The sequence below is a fragment of the Ovis canadensis genome, chromosome Y, assembly GCF_042477335.2.
Source record: "Ovis canadensis isolate MfBH-ARS-UI-01 breed Bighorn chromosome Y, ARS-UI_OviCan_v2, whole genome shotgun sequence".
Classification (NCBI taxonomy): domain Eukaryota; kingdom Metazoa; phylum Chordata; class Mammalia; order Artiodactyla; family Bovidae; genus Ovis; species Ovis canadensis.
In genome coordinates, this window is record NC_091271.1 from 5500831 (window position 1) to 5515037 (window position 14207).

General features: G+C 46.8%; 1 protein-coding gene across 38 annotated transcripts in view; it reads left to right on the top strand.

The window, feature by feature from the left end:
* Positions 1 to 14207, top strand: part of LOC138431407 (uncharacterized) — a 332640-nt gene that overhangs the window by 80738 nt on the left and 237695 nt on the right. For 12 of the 38 annotated variants that reach the window (XR_011446038.1, XR_011446041.1, XR_011446037.1 and 9 more), the window contains 3 exons: positions 5409 to 5537; positions 6774 to 7025; positions 12554 to 12752. The exons of 7 other annotated variants lie outside the window; for them this stretch is intronic. Coding sequence is in view for 3 of the 31 variants with exons in the window: in XM_070289543.1 (XP_070145644.1) it covers positions 5824 to 5855 (32 nt within the window). In the remaining 28 variants the exon portion in view is untranslated. Of the gene's footprint in view, positions 1 to 5408; positions 5538 to 5627; positions 5856 to 6773; positions 7026 to 12553; positions 12753 to 14207 lie in introns of those variants that run through there. 19 more of the 38 variants (XR_011446046.1, XR_011446040.1, XR_011446048.1 and 16 more) reach the window with 4 other exon arrangements.

Below are 14207 nucleotides of genomic sequence, written 5' to 3' on the forward strand. Positions count from 1 at the left end.
TGTGACTTTGGACTCAAGTGGTGTAGTGTGTGCCTTTGAAGTCTGTTCCTGTCGAGATATGTGAGTAACATATTGTTCTTTAGTCGCTTCAGTCGTGTCCGACTCTTTGCGACCCCGCAGACGGTAGCCTGCCAGGCTCCTCTGTCCATGGGATTTCCCAGGCGAGAATACTGGAGGGGGTTGCCATCTCCTTCTCCTGCAGGTAACATAAGAAGCCTCTAGAAACATTACAGTGATCCTGCTCCTGAGGAAAGCAAGCTGACAGTGTTCATCATGTGTGGGTCCATGATGAACACAAGGTGAGTCAGAACTGGCTGAGCACTGCTCCTCTGTCTGAGCCACACCTCAACAACATTTTTGTTTCATCTCGGAGGTAAATGGCTAGGTTTTTTTTCCCCCCAGATACAAACGGTTCAGATTTTTGAAACAACATGTCAGAAAACATCCCTGCAATGTTCCAATGGAGGCATGTAAATGCATGTAAAACCGTATTCTTCTTTTTTCTTGTAATTAAAGTAGGCACCTGGGAAAGCATATAAGACTTTATATTATTACGAAACTCTTTATACTGCAATTAAAAATAAAGCAAAAAAAAAAAAATAACAAGCGTCTTTGATGCAGGCTTCCCATATGTGTGAATTTCATCAAAAACAGAAGCCTCTTAAAACAGGTGTGTTTTTAAAAGCATGTTATCCATTTTTGCAGAAGAAAAAATACTTACAAAGTATTTCTAGTTTAGAGGACAGCCTAAAATATTTCTATTTTAGAGGACAGCCTGGACATTGAGGTGTCCAGAGCTCCAACATCCCGGCTGTGAGCCCTTGGTCCTGTTTGAGCCTGTGGTTCAGAGGGCATCTTCCTGGTAGACGTGGCTGCCTCAGACTGCTGGCCTTCGTGTCCCGTGGCCTTCCGATGCCTCATGTGTTGGGTTATGGCTCTCAATTTACAGTTCTCCTGCTTCCTTCTTCTCTTTCACTCCAACATCGGCTGTGTTTTTGCAGCTGATGGAAACTGTAAGCCCGTGTGACGTCTTTTTTTCTTTTTTTTTTTTTTCGCTGTTTATCTGAAATGCACGTGTAACTGTGGGCCCTATAGTTTACCTGGCACCTTTATCACACCCTTTTCCAGGAAACCCTAAACATAGGAAGCCTGCTTTCTACATAGGTCCCAAGGGAGACAGCAGGCAGCATAGGGCCCTAGGGACTCCCACAAAAGAGTCCCTTGCCCAGCACAGACAACACATACAGTTCCTGTGATTTTCTTCCTCTTCTTCTTTTAATAAAAAAAAATTTTTTTTTGAGTGGAGCATGGCTACAACTCTTATTTTTTGGCAAAGAGTTGAAGATGATGGAGCAGCTAAGCACACATGCAAATTTCCTTTCTCCCTCCCTGTCTCGTTCCCCCTCTTCCTTCTTCTCTTAAGTCATGTTACATCCTTGAAGAGAAAGGCTGGTCAAGGGCAGAAATCCTTAAGGAAGTCTGGGAGCAGAGATACTTAACAAAGTCTGGGAGCAGAGATACTTACGGAGCCCAGTGCTTTGTGTTTTGAAGTTTGAGGTTGTACTTTATTTTTTTCTGTAGAGAATTCGCCAGTGCAGATGCTAGACTAGGGTGGTGGTGTTTACTTGCTTCATTGTCTCTGACTGTTTGCAACCCTGTAGACCCTCCAGGCTCCTGCTGAGCCACCAGGGAAGCCCAGACTCGGATGCCTTCTATCACACTCTCAAGCTTTTTCCTGTATTGCATCAGTAACAAGGTACAGCAGCTATCACTTGCTACAGGACATCCATTAGACAGAGAAGTTGATTATTTAAAGTAGGGCAGTTTACCAGGAAATATGTGGAGAAGAAAAATAGAATCTCTGGGTACCAAATTTGTCTTAGAGAAGGTGAACTAATGTAGTGAATGTAGTCTTTCAAAATATGGGGTTTAATCTCCCGCTTTAAAGTACAGGTCCCAGGACTTTGCTGGTGGTGTAGTGGTTAAGAGTCCACCTGCCAGTGCAGAGGACGTGTAGGTCCGGAAAGATGCCACGTGCCACAGGGCAGCGAAGCCCATGCGCCACAACTATGGAGCCTGTGCCCCAAAACTAGAGAAATCACCCCAGGGAGACGCACGCACACCACGAGAGCAGGGCAGCCCCGACTCGGTGCAGCTCGAGAAAGCCGGCACGCCGCAGCCAGACCCAGCACAGCCGAAACCAGCAGACGAAGCAGCAGACGAAGAGCACAGGCCCCAAAGTTATTTACAGATTGGTAAATATACTCCGTTTTTAAAAGTGAGCTGAGGTCTATACGCAGTGTGTATGTAGTAGATGGCATTTGTGATTTAATTCTGATACCTGCTATGAACAGCTGCTGGTGGAAAAGGCCCCGATGCTGGGAAAGACTGCAGGCAGGAGGAGAAGGGGACGACAGAGGATGAGATGGTTGGATGGCATCACCGACTCAATGGACAGGAACTTGGACTCCGGGAGCTGGTGAAGAACAGGGAAGCCTGGCGTGCTGCCGTCCACAGGGTCACGAAGAGGCAGACGCAACTTGGCAACTGAGCAACATCTACCATGAAAATGGCTTTTGAATACCAGCCCCCTAAGCACCCTAGAAGACCCTTGCTAAAGTGAAAATTTGAGTCCCAGACAGATTTAGCGTGGACCAACCAGGATGCATCGTGAATGCAGGAAAAGACTTCTAATAATCAGCTTCAGTGCCTTACATTTTTTTTTTAACATAGATCCAAGAGTTCTGATCACTTCAGTTCAGTTGCTCAGTGGTGTCTGACTCTTTTCAACCCCATGGACTGCAGCAAGCTTCCCTGTCCATCACCAGCTCCCGGAGTCTACCCAAACCCATGTCCATTGAGTTGGTAATGCCATCTAACCATCTCATCCTATGTTGTCCCTTTCTCCTCCTGCCCTCAATCTTTCCCTACATCAGGGTCTTTTCAAATGAGTCAGCTCTTTGCATCAGGTGGCCAAAGTATTGGAGTTTCAGCTTCAGCATCAGTCTTTTCAATGAATATCCAGGACTGATCTCCTTTAGGATGGACTGGTTGGATCTCCTTGTAGTCCAAGGGACTCTCAAGAGTCTTTTCCAACACCACAGTTCAAAAGCATCAATTCTTCGGTGCTCAGCTTTCTTTATGGTCCAACTCTAACATCCAGGCATGACTACTGGAAAAACCACAGCTTTGACTAGATGGATCTTTGTCGGCAAAGTCATATCTCTGCCTTTTAATATGCTGTCTAGGTTTAATGTGCTGTCTAGGTTTATGTATATAGGCATTTATTTACTTGGCTGCCTCAGGTCTTAGCTGTGGCAGGCAGGGCCTTCTTTGTGTCATGCAGAATCTTTCTTTCCGGCACTCAGCCTGTCTAGCTGTGGTGTGTGGGCTCTGTAGGTACAGAATATGGTCTGTCTACTTGTAGCGCTGGAGGGCTTAGTTGCCCCCAGGCATGTGGGATCTTCATTCTCTAACCAGGGGTCAAACCTGCCTCCCCTGCACTGCAAGATAGATTCTTAACCTCTGGACCACCAGGGAAGTCCCAATACCTCATGTTTTAAGGGCAAACCAAAACTATGTCTCAGATGTTCCCACGTGGGAATTGTCCAGGAAAAGGGAGTTTCTCTGCTTCTGTTTGGAACTTATCTTGCAATGCATAACACATGTGTACACCATAAGATTTATAAAATCTCCTTGGAGCTCTGGGGAATTATGGCTAATTGTGCACTATTTGGAAGAATAATGCATGAAAGTTAATTCCCTTACTTCCTAGTTAATTGTTTTTGTTTAGTTGCTAAGTCGTGTCCACCTCTCCTGCAACCCCATGGACTGTAGCCCGCCAGGCTCCTCTGTCCATGGGATTCTCTAGGCGAGAATCCTGGAGTGGGTTGTCATTTCTTCCTCCAGGGGATCTTCCCTACCCAGGAATCTAAGCTGCATCTCCTTTTTGGCAGGCGGGTTCTTTACCGCTGAGCCAGCAGGGAAGCCCACTAGTTAATTAATCCAGGGTTGAATAGGCACTCTGCTTGTGTATTTGGGCTTCCTAGGTGGCGCTAGTGGTCAAGAACCTGCCTGCCCATGTAGGAGACGTAAGAGATTCAGGTTTGATCCCTGGGTTGGAAAGATCCCTTGGAGGAGGTCATGGCAACCCACTCCAGTATTCTTGCTGGAGAATCCCATAGACAGAGGAGCCTGGTGGGCTACAGTCCATGGGGTCGCAAAGAGGCGAACATGACTGAAGCGACTTAGCACTACAATGTGTATTCTTTTTTACGTTTATAGTTGTAAGGAATAGCTTGGGTTTTACCCCTCTCTGCAAAAAGAAGCAGATCATTTGAATACAAATATCTTTTTTTTTTTTTTGTATTATTACCTGGGCAGTTTGAATGCAGTTTAACATAATTTGAAAAGAGTAAATGTGTATGATGAAATTAGCGTTATTCCCTTTGTGGCTACATGAACTGCAGATTTACATCTCCACTAAGGGCTTCCCTGGTGGGCTCAGGCTGTCAAGAGTCTGCCTGCAGCGTGGGAGAACTGGCTTCAGTCCCTGCGTCGGGAAGGTCCCCTGGAGGAGGGCATGGCAACCCAGTCTAGTATTCTTGCCCAGAGAATCCCATGGACAGAGGACCATGGTGGACTATAGTCCATGGGGACACCAAGAGTGGGACACGACTGAGCGACTACCACACCGAGCATTATTTGCCTTTACAAGCCGCAGGCCCCGTGGTTTGTGATCATTCTGTCATTTTCAGAGCAGGCTGATGGTGTCTGGGGAGGGTGCAGCGAGCAGGGGTTCCCCACTGCGGGGTGGGCGTGCGCATCTGAGTTTCTCTTGCTGGCTCCTCGGTGCCTGCTCTGGTTCTGCGGTATGCCAGCTTGCTCCCCCCGAGTCTCAGAAGTTCCCTGCACGGCTGGCAGCTGCAGACTGAGGCTGACACGGGCCGCTGCGCCCACTGAGCGGGTCGTGCTTCCTGGGCAGGGACCCCTGCTGATGGGTGTGTGGCCGAGACCCCAGCTTCCTCAGCAGGGCCCCCCACGAACAGGGGTTCTTTCTTGATGGCCCTTATCGCTGAACCATCAGTAACAGGGTGGATTCCACGGGCTAAGCCAGACAGATTAAAGGTTCCGTTTGAAGGTGACCGATGACACTCACCCTCAAAGAGTCCTCCTTTGAAAGACGACACAAGGGTTACGTTTCAGAGGTTGGGATCCCCTAGGGCTGCCTTTCATCTCTCCCAGGGGGTCCCCTCTGTGACACTCAGCACTTGTTGATCGCTGAGAAAGAAACTGCTGGATATGATCAGACCAGAGAGCCCGAGGCCCTCCCGTTCCATCCTGCCTTGCCCGTGGGGCCACCCAAAAACTCCCCGTCTGCATCTCATTCGTGGTGCCTTTCTCCGTAGGGAGCTGCCTGGAGGTTATGTCACAGCCCCGTGAAGAACAACACTCGTGGTTGTTGCTGTTGTTGTCCAGTCGCTAAGTCGTGTCTGACTCTTTGCCCGCCAGGCTCCACTGTCCGTGGGATTTCCCAGGTAAGAATCCTGGAGTGGGTTGGCATTTCCTTCTCCAAGGGAACTTCCCTACCCAGGAATGGATCAAACCTGCGTCTCCTGCATTGGCAGGTGGATTCTTTATGACTGTGCCACCTGGGAAGGCCACAGAACAGCAGAGGCACCTACAAACACCTAGCTGCTCAGACACCTGCTCTGACTTGATAGCTGGTCGGCACGGTTTCTTGTCCAAAGCCCGAGTCAGAGAGGAACCACGTGGAGCCACGTGCTTTTAGCAAAATGGGCTGAACCGGAGAAGCTGCACTCGATGGCCCAAAGTATTGCATTCCTCACTGTCCGGTAATGGCTATTGCATTCCTCACTGTCCAGTAATGGCCCGTGAGGTTAACTCGGGCATTTCCCCACATAACCCGGCAAAAGTTTGTGGTTTCTAAAGTCGGGCAGTGGGAGATGCTTAATGTAATGGCTCCTGCGGTTTGTAGAAGTCATTCATGGCCTCTGAACTCCGAGATGTTGGGGATCTAATTGGAAAAGCAAGCTCGACAGCTCATGGGTGAAACTGGGCTAGAAGGAACTAGCTAGCCATTTGGGTTTAGGAAGAGTATACATTTTTCGCTTCTTTTTACTTGCAAAGTTCTTATAACATTGGGCTTCCCTTATGGCTCAGGTGGTAAAGAATCTGCCTTCAATTCTGGAGACCTGCGTTCAGTCTCTGGGTTGGGAAGGTCCCATGGAGAAGGGAAAGGCTACCCACTCCAGTATTCTGGCCCAGAGAATTCCTATAGTCCATGGGGTTGCAAAGAGTCAGACACTGAGCGACTTTCACTTCACTTCACTTGTTATAACGTAGTTGGGAATGCAGTATATAAAATATATGATGTTGACAGTGATATGCACGATTGTGCTGCGGTGCCAGAATGTGCCAGCTGTAACAGCAAATGAGGTCAAAGAGATATCACGAAGTAGGAAATATTAAATATTATTTAATTTTTAATAATATTTGAATAAAAATATTAATTTCCCCCCCTAAGAAAAAGAACATAGGTAGCCCAGGAATGCTTTGCAGACGAATGACTTGGGAATTTAGACTCTGGGAAATTTCCTGCTCTGAAATGAGGAGTCTTTCATGTTGACTAAGGAGAAAAGAATTGGCTGTTGAGATAAAGAGAGGATGGAATAAATCAAGAGAAAAATAAATAAATTTTAAAAAAAGAGAATATTCCACAAAAAATCTTGCTCGGCACTTTATGTTAATAGGTATGCAGCAAACTGGTGCCAACAGAAATAAAAGGGAATAGAACCATCGAAGATAACCCTACGTTCTAAGTGTCCTAGTAACCGGCAGAGCTGTGGTGTGACCAGCAAGAAAGTTGGGAAGAAGAAACACAGAGTGGAGGAGGAACAGGGAAACACGTTTGGGGCCAGCTGATCATGACTGATTGGACACAGATGACCAACATGCTCAAGCTGATAAATACTCAAGCAGACACCAAGACTGTAAGAGCAGAGGTGAGAGCTGGGGTCCGGGACGATCAGATGAGATTTAGCAGCAGCAGCAGCAAGACCAAACTTGAGTCGCTGTTTGTTTATTTTTTTCAAATTTATATATATATATTTTATTGGGCTGTGGGGATCTTCGTTGCTACACGGTGACTTTCTTTGGTTGTGGCGAGTGGTGACTGATGTCTAGTTGAGGTGCGGGGGCTTCTCACTGGGGGGGCTTCTCCTGGTGCAGAGCAGAGGTTCTGAGGCACGTAAGCTTTAAAAGTCGTGGGGCGCAGGCTTAGTTGCTCCACGGCATGTGAAATCTTCCCTGAGCGGGGATCGAACCCGCGTCTCCTGCACTGGAAGGCGGATTCTTAACCACTGGACCACCAGGGAAGCCCCTGTTTTGCATCCCTGAGGGATATTTGGGCTTTTAATACGAAAACATGCTAAAGAACAAAGGGAAAGATCTTGTCACAAAATACACGTGCTTTTTGAACATAGTTGGTTACCACGGAGAGGGAAAATAGATTCATTTCGTAAACAACGCAAGTGCCATGTGGTTCGTTTCTCTCTCAGCTTCTCAGGTCCTCAGTAATGCTGGACAGTTTGCTTACTGGAAATTCTAGTTTAATGTGACCCGGACATTTGACTCTGAAAGTTGACCTCTGCACCTTGACGAAGAATGTATGTTTCTGTGGGACCTGGAGAAAAATAATGACAATAATAGAAGTTTTAATTGATTGATTGATGCTTTTAAATTGTGGTGCTGGAAAAGACTCCTGAGAGTCCCTTGGACCGCAAGGAGATCAAACCAGTCAGTTCTAAGTGAGATCAACCTTGAATATTCATTGGATGCTGAAGCTGAAGCTCCAATACTTTGGACACTTGATGCGAAGAGCTGACTCATTTGAAAACATCCTGATGCTGGGAAAGATTGAGGGCAGGAGGAGAAGGGGACGACAGAGGATAGGATGGTTGGATGGCATCACCGGCTTGATGGACATGGATTTGAGCAAACTCCAGGAATAGTGAAGGACAAGAGAGCCTGGTGTGGTGCAGCCCTTGGGGTTGACGAGTTGGACACGACTTAGCAACTGAACAACAGCAAGATAAAGCTTAGAAAGTCTTAGCAGAGTTGCTCGTTGGCCAACCAGTGGCTTCTGTTACATTCGGAACTGACATTAGAGCTGATTATAAATGCTTGCAACACACACACATCTCCCCAACTGCAAGGCTGATTGAAAGGACTAATTAGGTCAGCTTCTAATGTAGCAGCTAAAGCTAGCAGATCAGAGTGATACATGTAGACAAATTCAGAAGAGAGTGTCCCGTATCCATCTGACTGTGCTTGTCCGCCCTCTGCAGATACAGATGCACTGCTGACTCACTGAAAAGACTGGGAAAGTGGCCAGGAACATTCTTATCTTGACATTTAAAAAGGTGATGGATTGAGAGAGGAAAGAGGAGAAAAAGTCATCTGCGCTGAATGTGGGTAGGGGCCAGGCCTAGAGGCGCAGAGGCACGTTGAAGCAACAGAGGCAGGCGAGGATGGGGGTGTGGGCAGTACCTTAGGGCTCCTCCCGAGAACCACCTCATTTAAATTCATCAGGAGGGTGTCCTTGGTGGCAGTAAAGAATCCCCCTGCCAGGGCAGGAGACACGGGCTCCGTCCCTGGACTGGAAAGATCCCCACTTGCCTCAAGGCAGCTCAGCCACAACTGCTCAGCGTGTGCTCTGGAGCCTGGGACCTTCCACTATGGAAGCCCTTGCACCCTGGAGCCTGTGCTATGAAACAAGATAGGCCACAGCAATGAGAAGACCAAGCATTGCAGCAAAGAGTAGCCCCCCCCCCACCCCACCCCCCGGCTCTCTGCCGCAGCAGTGAAGACCCAGCACGGCCAAAACGGAATCAATATAAAATAAACTCATCAGGCGTAGCGAGGGGTGAGTCCCGGCTGACCCAGGATTCCCAACCACCTGCATTTCTATTCCTTTTCTCCAACACGTTTGCACGTAAGACTTCTCCTGAGCCTCTCCTGAAGATGTAAAGACAAGATCGACCTATACCTACTCTAAATCAATCAATGAAACTTTTGAAAGACAGCTCTTTCCATGCTGGATCTGGTAAAGATCTTTCCCATTCCTGATTCATCTTGAATTGTAAAAGCATCTGACTTCGACTTTATGTGAAATGAAGGAGGTCTTTGACAGAAAATGAGTATGTGTGTGTATGTATTCACACATACTTATGCACACACATAAATGTGTATATATATATATATATATACACACACACACATATATGTATTATGGTGTGTGCAGGCATACTCAGTCACTTCCGTTGTGTCTGACTCTCCGATTCCACTGACTGTAGCCCACAAGGCTCCTCTGTCCGTGGGATTCTCCAGGCAAGAATACTGGAGTAGGTTATCATGCCGTCCTCCAGAGGATTTTCCCAACACAGGGATCAAACCAGCGTCTTGTGCATCTCGGGCGTTGCAGGCAGATTCTTTACCGCTGAGCTGCCTGTGAAGTCCCATGTATTATGGCGGCAGCTTAAAAAAAAAAATTTGTCTTAGTTGCAGCATGTGGGAATCTAGCTGCCTGACTGAGGATGAAACCCAGGCCCTCTGCATTGGGAACTTGGAGTCTTAGCTACTGGACCAGCAGGGAAGTCTCATCAAGGTAGCAGTTTTTATGCAGAAGCAATTCATAGCCCTAAGCTATCTCATCTAAATATAATATATCCTATAAGAATTGATAATTGTACATAAGTTCCAAGCAAGTCAAGGGTTAGATATACAAGCCATTTACTTCCTAGCTGCGTGATCTGATTCTATTTTAACTTCTGTGAGCTTCAATTTCTTTATCTGGACAATTGAAAAATAGATTATATACAGAGACTTTGAGGCTTTGCAGCGTTCAATAGGGGCTTCCGTGGTGGCTGTAAAGAATCTGCCTGCCAATGGAGGAGACATGGGTTTGACCCCTGGATTAGGAATATCCCTTGCAGGAGGAAATGGCAACCCACTCCAGTATCCTTGCCTGGAGAATCCCATGGATAGAGTAGCCTGGTGGGCTACAGTCCATGGGGTCACAGAGAGTCAGACATGACTGAGCGACTAAACAACAACAACCATGTTCAATAAATGCTAATTTATTCTATTCCTATCTATCATGTATGTACATGTGTGTCTCAATCATGTCTATAGTATTTACATGTGTATTTATCATCTATCTGTGTGTGTATATATATATATATACACATATATATATATAGAGAGAGTATTTTTGGGCTTTCCGAAAATTGCAGGTGGGTAAAGAATCCACCTGCAATGCAGGAGACCTGGGTTCAATCCCTGGGTTGCGAAGATCCCCTGGAGAAGGGAAAGGCTACCCACTCCAGGATTCTGGCCTGGAGAATTCCAGGGACTGTATAGTCCATGGGGTCGCAAAGAGTTGGATACAACTGAGCGGCTTTCTCATAGATATGTATAATGTATATATGTTTGTATTTAAGGCATTTCTGAGGATTCAGTATGTGGTTAAGAGACACCCGGTAACAGAGGCGCAGTCAGATGGCAGTGTCAGCGGGAAGGTTATTTATGTCTTCAGCAGCTATAACTTTGCACAAAGCTCATAGCAGAGGTTACTAAATACTGCCCCCAATTTTTGACCAGTTTTAATGCACATTTCCTAAATGTGCAGCCCAGATGTTGTCATTGTTGCCCTTGGCTTTTCTCTGCACACATAGATTTTTTTCTTCATTAACGAGCAGTTGGGAAAACTGATGTACGTGGCGGTGGGTGTAGCAGGTATGGTGAAGATGGTGTCACAGGCTTTCCTGTTGGCTCAGTGATTAAAAAAGAAAAAAACCCACCTGCCAATGCAGGAGACGCTGGTTGGATCCTGATTTGGGGAGATCCCACACTCTGCGGAGAAACTAAGCCTGTGGTCTAGAGCCTGGGAGCCAAATTACTGAGCCTCAGAGCTGCAAATACTGAAGCTTGTGAACCCTTACCCACAGTAAGGGAAGCCCCTCAAGGAGAAGCCCAGACACCACAACGAAGAATAGCACTGGCCCTCGGCAACTCGAGAAATGTCTGCGTGCAGCGACAGACACAGGGCAGCCAAAAATAAATAAAATTTAAAAAAAAAACCAGTTTCATGCTGGTTTTATAGGGAAACCCATGCCTGACACCTGGCCCTACACGTAAATGAAATCCCCGTGGTTCAGAATTTTTTTCTCAGTAAACGTGAGCTTTGTCTGTGTCGTTTTGTTGTGTTCACGTTTGCTGAGTAGTTTTCCATTCATGTACCTGCAAGCCCTGCTGTTGGTAGAGGGTCCAGAGCCTCAAGTGTTTCTATCTCTAGGTGGGGGGGCGGCCCCAAGGGTTCTGCTAAATTAATCTCTTCGAGGCTGGCCTGGGGAGATCGGGGGAGGCTTGTGAAATCTGTACGCCCTGAGCTCTGAGTTAAAGCCTTTCCAGACAGTGTCTTTGTGCCAGTCTAGAGGGAAGAGAGCTTTTATTTCTCGCTGGAGTGAGGCACACGTGGAGAACACAGGACCAGCGACCGCAGGAGGCTCGTGACGAGGCGCGGAAGGCAGACGTCAAGACGGGGGAGGCAGACGTCAAGGGTTTTTGCCTAACAAGCTGCTGACGCGTTTCCAGCAGGGCTCCCCAGTGGCAGCCTCCCATCACCGCTGCTCGCCTCGGGAGCCCCGTTCCGACTGAAAAACATTTGTGTGTTTAAGGGATGTGACCTTCCCCAGGTAGCTTCGATTTCAAGCCAGCCCGGTGCATTCTTTAGTGGAGTCTGTGAACTGTGGTACCGGGGAAAGAGATGATAAACATCAGAGCTGGCTTTACTCACATTTAGAGGACAGGACAGCTTTTGTGGGAGAGACAGAGAGAAAAAAAAGGTCCTGGTCTGATTTTTTTTTTCTTTTTTGTTGAATATGTTGTGTTTTGGCAAGTACTATGGGGAAAGTGAAAGTGAAGTAGCTCAGTCGTGTCTGACTCTGTGACCCCATGGACTGTAGCCTACCAGGCTCCTCTGTCTGTGGGAGTTTTCTAGGCAAGAGTACTGGAGTGGGTTGCCATTTCCTTCTCCAGGGGATCTTCCTGACCCAGGGATTGAACCCGAGTCTCCTGTATTATAGGTAGATGCTTTACCATCTGAGCCACCAGGGAAGTACTATGGGGGGTGGAGAATAAAATATTAATATACTGTCATGCAGTCATTTTCTCCTGTTAGCAGAAGAGCAGTCTGAGGAAATGAGAAAGCACTCTGCTCATTGAATGGCCATCCCGCTATTGTGGGCGTTGGCACACTACAGCCTCTGGGATGAGTCTGGCCCCTTGCCTGTACTGTCAATAAAGTTTTATTGGAAGACAGTCATGGACACTCCTGGGTGAGCAGTCTGTGGCGACTTTTGTAAGACAAAAGACCTAAAAAAAGACGTTTCTTAGACAGCAGTGTTGAGCTGTGAAAAAAAGATTCTTTGGCCTACAGAGCCTACAATACTGACTCTCTAACTCTTTCCAGAAAAGTTTGCTGACCTCCTGAAAGACCCTTATGCTACTCAGGGACTCCGTTTGACTGTCTCACCTGTGAATTTCTCCGTGATGGATTCTAGTCCAGCATCTGTTTCCCAAAATACCTTTTACCAGCTGCGTGTGGAAAGGAGAGTATTTGAACTGTGCCTGCCGTGACTCAAGAAGTGAGCTTTAAGTTTTATTGAATTGTAAGTAATGAATTAAGAATCTTTTTTCTTAATTGTTTCGGTTTTCGCCGCGCTGGGTCTTCATTGCTGCATGCTGGGTCTTTCTCTAGTTTTGCTGTGAGGGAGGGGCTGGTCTCCAGTTGTTGTGTGTGGGCTGCTCGTTACGGTGGCTTCTCTTGTGACTCACGGGCTTCTCTTGCTGTGACTCACTGGCTTCAGTCATTGCCAAGCACTGGCTTTGTTGCCCCCAGGCACGTGGGATCTTCCCGGACCAGGGATGGAACCCATGTCCCCTGCATTGGAAGGTGAATTCTTAACCACTGGCCCACCAGGGAAGCCCAGTTTTAATGAATATAAGTGCCTCTATGGGACTTCCTGTGGCTCACTCAGATTCTGGTAAACAATCTGCCTGCAATACTGGAGACCCAGGTTTGAGTCCTGGGTCAAGAAGATTCCCTGGAGAAGGAATTGGTTAACCCGCAGCAGTATTCTTGCCTAGAGAATCACAGGGACAGAGGAGCCCTGGTGGGCTACAGTCCATGGGGTCACAAAGAGTTGGACATGACTGAGAAAGATTGAAGGCAAGAGGAATTGAAGGGGATGGCAGAGAATGAGATGGTTGGATGGCATCACCCACTGGGTGGGCATGAGTTTGAGCAAGCTCCAGGGGATGGTAAAGGACAGGGAAGCCTGGGGTGCTGCAGTCCACGGCATCACAAAGAGTCAGACACGACTGAGCAGCTGAACAGCAAGGGCCTATATATGGCTATTGGCTCCTCTCTTGGCTGCATGGAAGAGTTTTTTGATTGCATCACAAACCAAGGAAAGAAGGAACCTAGCAAGCTCTGGTCACATTGTGACATTTCTTTTCTGCGTATTTTATTTGTTGGTGCAATTCTAAAATGCATCATTTTTTTCTGCATTCCCTTTCTTACGTTTCATTATTAAAGAAATTAGTTGATTTCTGTATGTTAATCTTGTATCCTTCTACCTTGCTGTAATATTTATTTTCTGGTTTTTTTTTCCTTGTGAAATATAACACATGCACACTTTATACAGAAACGTAGTGATACCATTTTTATTTAATGTGTATCTGATAATGTAGGATTTTAGTTTTTTTTTTTAGTTTTTCTTAGTGCTCTTGATGAAAGTGAAAGTGGAGAGTGAAAAAGTTGGCATAAAGCTCAACATTCAGAAAACGAAGATCATGGCATCTGGTCCCATCACTTCATGGGAAATAGATGGGGAAACAGTGGAAACAGTGTCAGACTTTATTTTTCGGGGGCTCCAAAATCACTGCAGATGGTGATTGCAGTCATGAAATTAAAAGACGCTTACTCCTTGGAAGGAAAGTTATGACCAACCTAGATAGCATATTCAAAGGCAGAGACATTACTTTGCTGACTAAGGTCTGTGTAGTCAAGGCTATGGTTTTTCCTGTGGTCATGTATGGATGAGAGTTGGGCTGTGAAGAAG